At 35.3% G+C, this 9,034-nt stretch overlaps 1 protein-coding gene across 1 annotated transcript in view; it reads left to right on the top strand.

Moving 5' to 3' along the window:
* LOC107734380 (cytoplasmic protein NCK1-like) overlaps positions 1–9,034 on the top strand; it is a 60,550-nt gene that overhangs the window by 28,945 nt on the left and 22,571 nt on the right. The window contains exons 2-3 of the mRNA XM_016546321.1: positions 5,204–5,255; positions 7,755–7,998. Coding sequence (XP_016401807.1) covers positions 7,773–7,998 — 226 coding nt within the window. The 5' untranslated portion in view covers positions 5,204–5,255; positions 7,755–7,772. The remainder of the gene's footprint in view (positions 1–5,203; positions 5,256–7,754; positions 7,999–9,034) is intronic.

Below are 9,034 nucleotides of genomic sequence, written 5' to 3'. Positions count from 1 at the left end.
GTGAAAGCTCGAGAGGGAACTGCTGCCGGGTTCTATTTATGACGTGCTGACACACATTTCAAATGGTTTTCAACGGTCGTTTGATCGGCGTCCGATCGCAGGCCTCCGCTCCTTGAGTTCTCTCCAGCGCTGGAAAGCTGATCCGATATTTACACGGGTCCTACTTCTTGCCTTGTCGTTCCGCAGACGTTTTCCTCTTTTGTTTTTTATCCACCATCTCTTATCTTTCTCTCGCTCGGCTCGGACTGAACGCTCTCTCTCCTCCACATCACGAGTAGACACACCCCTCACTGCTGATTGGCTACAAGTTTGTTTTGCTATTCGGCCCGAATCAGTTTTCTAAAGTGTTTTTGAAAAATCGCTTACCGCACCTTTAATAAAGCAGTGTCTTTTTATCTCTGGTTACAAACATACAAAATGGAGTTATCAATCGTTTGTACTGTACATTTAAAATATTTCCATTTTTGTGAGTGTATGAATGTAATTTTGCTTCATGTTAACAATATTTTTGTTGAAAAAAAAAAGTGTTTATTTAAAATATTTTCATTATCATATTGGTTATTGGCCAGTAACTCTCACTTAATGTTAATATTTAAAAACGCTCATAATTTAATTAAAACACTCATTACTAAATGTAATCTTTAGTAAATGTCAAAATGAATATAATTTTTCTTACTGTATAAAGTTATGTGTTGCATAAATTTATATTTACATTTATAGCATTTTTTTCTCTAGTCCGTTTTATTCATTAGACAGTATTAATACAGTAATATTGGCTGCTTATGAAACCATAACATGAAAATAATTATTTAGTGCATTCTCACCAGATTCTACAAATAATTTGCTACAGTTTAATGATGAAGTCTAGGTTGGCTGCTTACACCATAAATTATTGTATGTGTATGTATATGATAATTTATTAAAACAAATATATATTATTTATTAAAAGTCCCAATGAACACTATATCTACTGTACTTCAGTGCTTCTTGTGGATTATATTACATCATTACATCTATATCTTTTTTTTTTAGTTTCATACTTTATCTCATGACTAGTCGGCTTATCATTTGTAAAATAATTTGCACATTCAATTCAATTCAATTCAAGTTTATTTGTACAGCGCTTTTCACGATACAAATCGTTGCAAAGCAGCTTTACAGAAAATTCAGTTTCTACAATATATTTAGTAGTAGCTTGTCAGTGGTGACTGTCAAATTGATGTACATATGGCAGAAATATACAGTAAAATTCAGTTAATGACGTAATCAAACAGACGATGAACACTATTAACAGCAATGATTGTATGTTGCAATCAAACTTGTAGCAAAATTTGGTAGTTTATGTTGTTTCACACATCATTTGGCGAGGTTGTAAATGTAAAATGCATGAACATGTGGAACAAACCAAACGCATCTGTGCTGTTCCAACTCAAATGAGCGCAAAAGTTTCTGGGACGGCAGAATTTAGGGCTGAGAGACAGATGGAGAGGGAGGATAGCGGCTCATTTCAGCTCTCGCGCCCTCAATAGTTTGACTAGGGTGCAGATGCAGATGTTTTGTTGTGCTCTCTTCTGTGAAGTGCATCTCTCGTCTCTTTAACCTCCTCAAGTCCTAAAGCTTGAAGAGCACAGATGCACACGGCTGGAGGTTTTGTGAAGCTAACGTGTTTATCAGACAGCAGCAGCATAAAGGCGCTGAAATGAGCGATTGATGAGTGATGATGAACTCAGACAGCGTTTCTTTTTAGTGTGCAAAGAGCTGCAGAGAGCTTCTGTTCTGTAGCTTTGAGATTCAGTCCACACACATTTGCTGTGTCTTCAATGGGTAAAAATCGGAACTGGAGTTTAGGCCTTTTTAAGCTTTCGAAGTCTCTCTCCATGACAAGCATCATTTCCTCCCCTTTTCTTCACTTCTAACTCATATTTGCATCCTTTACAGTGGGAAGGTTTCTAAATTGGTATGATACCTTATTTTTATTTTATCTGTCAAAGCATTTCAAATTATCGTCAGGGTTTCTACAGTTACAATTATATATTCTATTCTATTATACATTTTTATAGTGTAGTTGCTAAGATTAATTTTTTCTGGGTCAGTGTTTTTATTTAATTTATTTTTTTAAGTCTCTGTATTCACCAAGACTGTGTTTATTTGTTTAAAAAATACAGTAAGCAATAATATCATTACAATTTAAAATAACCATTTTCTATTTGATTATATTGTAAAATGTAATTTATTCCTGGGATCAAAGCTGAATTTTCAGCATCATTACTCCAGTCTTCAGTGTCACATGATCTTCAGAAATCATTCTAATATGCTGATTTGATGCTCAAGAAACATTTCTGATTATTATCAATGTTAAAAACGGTTGTGTATGTTAATGTTGTTGTGGAAGCTGTGATACGTAACGATGAATTAAATGTTCAAAAGAGCATTTATTTGAAATAGAAATCTTTTGTAACATAAATGTCTTTACTTCCACTTTTGATCAATTTAATGCATCCATGCTGAATAAGTGTTAATTTCTTTTTAAAAACTAAAAAAAAAAAACAGTAGTGTAAATCTTGACTCATTCCTATTATGTGTCTAACCAGTGTTTAGTTCCTGAGATTTCTATTTGAAATAGAAATCTTTTGTAACATTATAAATGTCTTTACTTCCACTTTTGATCAATCTAATGCGTCCTTGCTGAATAAAAGTATACATTTCTTTTCAAAAAGTAAAAGAAAAAAAAACAGTAGTGTAAATCTTGACTCATTCCTATTATGTGTCTAACCAGTGTTTAGTTCCTGAGATTTCAGCAGGAACACTTTAAGAAGCAGATGAAGAAGACTACCAGAGGTCGTGAACAGACAGATGACGGGTCATTTTAAGAGGGAAAGTAGCGATGGAGAAAAAGCTGGTTTAGTAAGGAGAATGTGTAATTTTTTTTTAAAAAATAAAAAAAAAAAACAGTAGTGTAAATCTTGACTCATTCCTATTATGTGTCTAACCAGTGTTTAGTTCCTGAGATTTCAGCAGGAACACTTTAAGAAGCAGATGAAGAAGACTACCAGAGGTCGTGAACAGACAGATGACGGGTCATTTTAAGAGGGAAAGTAGCGATGGAGAAAAAGCTGGTTTAGTAAGGAGAATGTGACGGTCAGATGAGCGTGTGGCGTGTGATTGGCCTTGGGTTTGTGATCTCTGGCTGTGAACTCAGCTATGCGGTGGGAGTCAGCGGGCTGTAGGCTTTGTCTGCCAGAGTTAGGGAGTGTCTCTGACTGTCTCTGCACTCTGTTGTTAACTTTGCCTCCCAGCGTTCATTAATCTAATTAGTGAAACTGCTAGAGGTTTGACGTTCTCGTAATAGAACTCACTCATAAAATAGATCTGGTTTACCATGCTGGGGAATTTATTAACAGATATGTGCACGTTTAGTGATGTGTGAGAACTTAAATCGCCAACAAAAGCTATCGTGTCATATCATTTTCCTGCAGAAACCACTATCTGAGAAAATACCTCGGGTCATTCTTGTTTGGGGTGTTCAGAAGCAAAATGTTGGTTACCAAAAAATTTGGTCTGACACAGAGAGGTGCTGATCTGTTCTAAAACCTAGTGAGGTGCTTAGCTGTGCAGCATTTCATAGTCAGCCAGAAACGTTCTGCTGCTGTCTGAGATTCTTCGTTCTGGTGAAAATCTGAGGTAGCATTGCAGTGCATGCGTCCATGCCAAAAATTGCACACTTGATGTGAACTTGCAGTCATGTGGCCTTCACTTCCACTTGTAGGGGCTTATGAAATCAGTTATTTTTTCTAAATTCCTTTTTATTTTGTCCCAAATTCTGGACTCTGTTTTAATGGTTAAATGTAATTTTTAGTAATCAGAAAGCATGTCTGTTTAATGGAAGTCATGAAACGTATTCAATTTAACAACAATTTTTAAAATTTTACCAAAAATAAAATTTCTAGGACCCTTTGAAATACATTTTATTTTTTTCTCAAATTTGGTTTTAATTTTAAGTTAAATTTCTGGATTCCATTTTCATTTTAACAATCAAAAAATGCTGATACTACTTTTGATACTAATATATCAAATCAACTAATCAATTGAATTCATAAAATTATTATTTTATTATTTATAACTTATTATAACAAGTTATTCTTTTTTAACAATAATTATGCCCTATGAAATGTTTGATTGTTTATTTTCAGAAATACTGTTGTTAAGTTATTTCTGGATTTATGATTTAATACAAGGTTATTAAAAACAGAGTAATCAAGGCAGTTAATCTTTTAAAACAATTCATCTTTTTAAGATGCAGTCAAATAAAAATGTAATATTTTGTTTTTGCTAAACAGAGTGCTGCACAACAGAGGTCTACTATTAAAACATGGAAGAAAAATTGTGTAATTAATCCTTAAAAATAAAGCTTAAAATAAAAATGTATGATTATTATTACTTTGTACATTCTGCTGTACAATAGTTCAATGCATGATCATTATTATTACTTGGCACATTCAGATGTTAAAATATGTTAGATGGTGTTGAGGGAAATGTATGAATTGGCAACATAAATCACCGCCACAGGAATTGTTCTCGTTTTTGCTTAATTTCCAATTCTTTTACTGGAATTCGCTTTTAAAAAGTTTGCCAGGTATGATGTCAGGATCATAGATGGGAAGCCACGTTCACTCGTTTAAAATGATTATTTTACTTATTTAACTTGTGCGTGTTGACTCGCCCGTTATCCTGTATGATGCATTTGAAATGAAACGGCATATCCTGCTTTCGCTGTTTGCGCCCTACTTTTGGATCTGTCTTTTCTCATCTTCCTGACTCATGTTTGGACAATAGACAATCGCTGGCCATCATTCTAGAGGAAGTGATCTCTCGCTTTGACTGCACGGACATCATTTGACTATAAACTCTTCTTCTGGCAATCGTTGCGTTGATGTCTTAAAACAATGGTCATCTTCATCAGCTATTTATTTAGCCAAATTGCACACAATCGCTGGGCAGATGCTTGTCTTTGGTGAATAAACAGTGGAACATTCCCTGCGTACACTACTGAGTGTGTGTCTGATCGTATATGCCAAACGCTTCGGACGGGACATGTGTGTTGCATCGGTTGTAGTCTGTGTCCATTAGTTGTTTTCCTTTCTTGTGTTTGTCTTTGAGAACATAATGCATGCTTTGTTGAACTTTGATTTTCTTTCTTTTCTAGGTCTGCCATAGAGCATCTCTACTAAGATATCCACAGCTTTGATGCAGCACAGGTAAGCATTTACACTGACGTTACACAAGCAGTTACCTTGATATTCTGAGTGCTTGTTTGAGCATTGCTAGGTGTTTGCTAATGTTTTCTGGGTGGGTGCTAGGTAGGGCTGGGGGATAAAGATATATTGAGAAAATGTATGTCGATAACGATGATAAGCTCTGGACATTTTTACTCGGTGTTGATTAATCTAACAGCCGATCATACAGCAATATACAGAAATAAACGCGACAGCAGCTAGTCAGTACATGTGGCAAGCATGTTTCGCGTGTTCCTGTGTGAATGAATGGCACAGTTTTGTCTACACAAACTCAAACGCGTGGTGCTTTCAGCGTCTGCGTCTTAATATATGAGGACATGAACACATAAACTTCATCTCCAGAGCTGCTCTGATAATCTCTTCAGCAGTACTTCACAGTTCAAATACACACCGAAACTCTTCACAAACTGAAACTGAAAGATATTTCAAGCAAACCATCAAAATAAATGTTTGGTTTAACTTGAAGACATTGTGACAGAAACTGAAATGTAATAAAGTAACGATAATAATATTAATATTTTTAAGAAGCATCATACATCCAAGATATTTATTCATCCATGTTTTAATTTACAGTTATGTTGTGCAGCATCTTATTTGACAAAAATATAAATATGTAATGTTTTGTTGTTAGATTTTCATTTGATTACATTTTAAAAGATTGATTAAACTTTTATTTACTCATTCATTAGAAACCATTGATGATAAATTGTTTTAAATCATAAAACACAGAATCCAGAAAAATAAAATGGAAAACACTGAATTTAGGGGAAAATAAAATTTATTTTATGGGGCCCTAAATTAAAAGGTATCTACTCTGTCGAGTTTCATTTGGAACACATTTTGATCACATTCATTCTCAAGGTCTATGTAGAAAGCATTTTCATCCCCATTAACGGTAAATTAGTACTGTGATAAATATTGGTATTGAATGATATGGAAAACATATTGTGATAATATTTTGGCCCATCCTTAATGCTAGGGCATTGCTAAGCAGTTTGTAAGGGGTTTTGGATTAGAGGTCTGCATTCCCTATTGTGTTGTAAATGTTAAACGAATTGTATCCTGACAAGACGAATAAAAATAAGAAATACAATTTCTGTTCAACATTTTTATTTTCTCTGACACTTTTTCCTACTGTTGCATAAAATAAACGAATTTTGTGTCTTAAGATAATTCATATAAATTCAAGTCAAAGTCAATAAATTCAAGACTCTTGACAAGACGAATAAAATAATACATTTTTTTGCAGACTACACTTTTATTTGTTAGCCTATCTCTCTTTCTTTCAGTAGCGGAAATTTAAATGTGAGATTCTGGAAACAAGATCTAAATTTAGCGGGAACGGTCGGGTCGGGAAGAAAATTATTCTAAGCGGACAGCGGGTGAACAAAGAGTGAATACATAGTGGGAGCGGGTGGGTGCGGAATATAACCTTGCGGGAGCGGGACTAAAAAAATAGTCCCGCGCAGAACTCTATTTTGGATTACCAGAACTAGTAAAAACATAGATGGATAGTTGCCAAAGTTTTGCTTCGTTATTAAAAATTTTATTGAAGAAATCCAGTAATTTCAGTAGGAATCCATATGGTTGGGAATTTAGTGTGAGTGCGAAATATTTCCCCATGTTTTGCGTAGTTTGAAAGTGATTTGTGTGCTTGTTGTGCTTCATACATTTCTACACTATTAACAATAGACAATGGATTTTGTTTTTGTTTTTTGTCCGTGAAATTTCTCCAAAATTTTGTGACTGCACCTTTACATCTACAGTATATAACCAGTCGAATTATGTGGTCATTTTGTTTCCAAGCTTCTCAAATCTGCATATCAGTTGCAACAAATGCTTTTTTTGATTATTTAATGTACCTGTCTAGTCTAGACCCTCCTCATGTCTTAGTTTAGGGCGTTTTTGTCGCTGGATAGAATTTGTTTAATGTAACTAATGAAAACAAGAGTCTAAAGACCTTTAGAAAGTAGGTCACCTATGTTGTGGCCTGGAGATGTTCATGAGAAGGTGAACAATCCATTCTGACAGCCAGGTTTGCTGTCCTGAGCCCTGTAGGCCAATCAGCATCGGTCTGTTCTTGAGAGCATTACCTGGTCATTTCCTTTAGGCTCAAAGGTCTGCAGTGCCTGATCTGTTCTTCAGTTCGCTGTTGTTGTTGTTATACACAATTGTCATTTTAGATCCATCATGTCAGGCTTGGTCATCTAATTGAACATCAGGATCTCTGCAACTTCCATTTTAACTCCAGATTGTTCCCGGCAAATGTCAGTATTTGTTAGGACGGAGTTCATTTGAAGATTTCTGTTGGTTTTCCAAAAAGCAATTTGACCTTGAAATTGGACATTGGAAGAGATTTTCTCTTTTCTTAAATACCAGAGCCTTTTCATCATTGCTTTCACTTGTTAAAGAAACTTAATTTCCACTATGTAACCTCAATTCAATTATTATCTTCCTCAGTGTTGAAATAAATCCAAGATGACGGAAGAAGTGATTGTCATCGCCAAGTTTGATTACATGGCCCAGCAGGACCAGGAGCTGGACATTAAGAAGAACGAGCGTCTCTGGCTCCTGGACGACTCCAAGTCCTGGTGGCGAGTACGAAACGCTACCAACAAGACGGGCTTCGTGCCATCTAACTACGTCGAACGAAAGAACAGTGCCAGGAAAGCCTCAATCGTCAAGAACCTCAAAGACACTTTAGGTGAGGCCGCAACTTCTGCTTTACTCAAGAACATCCTCCCAGTTGCTATTTGATTAGATCTCGAGATTTAGATTTAGAATCTCATGTTGCTTCAAACCCATGTGACATCCAACAGCAGAATGTCCAGAATTCACCATTCATCATTCAGCAAAAGTGAAAAAGAATGTTGCCAACTCCAGAAATGATAAAAAAAACACCCTAAATGTAGCCCATGTGACTTCTGAAGCTTTGTGTGAAAGACAGACACAAATTTAAGTTATTATACGTCGAGAATCTTGCAAAAGCATGTAATAACTTTGGTTGCATATAGAAGGACGGGTTGAAATAACATGAGTGTGAGTCAATGAAGACATTGATCATTTTCACTGTTGTGTGGGGAACAAAACAGTTTACAGACAAATATTTGAATCCACTTCTGCTTTAAAGAGGTCCAGATATATTTGTTTCTAATTGGGTAATGTGCGGTTTAGTATGTAGGGCATATTCTTCTTGTCATTTCCTTGGGAGTCATTTTTTGACCACAATGATACTTGGTGCTTAGTCACACGGAAGATACAGTACTGAACAGTTAGAAGCTTTCATTTGAGAAACTGCTTGTGTTCCACTGCTTGCTAGCTCCCAAAATCACACACCTTCAGTGAATTACTTTTCAGGTACAGTAAATGTCTTACTCACATTGCTGTAAAATAGAGTTGCTTAAAACTCTGTGACACAGTATTGTGTATGCATTGACTATCATTGAAGAAAATTTTCTCTTGAATGTACTTGTTTGTTTAGAATCTAAAGATTTAGTTTGACAACAGTGTGTTTGCAGCGCATGCTCCATGCTTGCGTCATTGTCAGATTTATTAAGTTTAGCATAAAATGAGGCTTATTTGTTGGGTGAATCTCATGAAACTTGTCACGGTTATATTTTTGACTTCAATCGAAAGAAAGCAATCAGAAATTCTATTTTACAATGGCAATTGACCTGATTTAGGACTAAGAATTTTTGCATTGTGTGTATATGTGTGTGTGTGTGTATATATATATATAT

The sequence above is a fragment of the Sinocyclocheilus rhinocerous genome, unplaced genomic scaffold (assembly GCF_001515625.1).
Source record: "Sinocyclocheilus rhinocerous isolate Xijiao unplaced genomic scaffold, SAMN03320098_v1.1 scaffold940, whole genome shotgun sequence".
Classification (NCBI taxonomy): domain Eukaryota; kingdom Metazoa; phylum Chordata; class Actinopteri; order Cypriniformes; family Cyprinidae; genus Sinocyclocheilus; species Sinocyclocheilus rhinocerous.
This window is presented reverse-complemented; position numbering and strand designations above follow the sequence as displayed.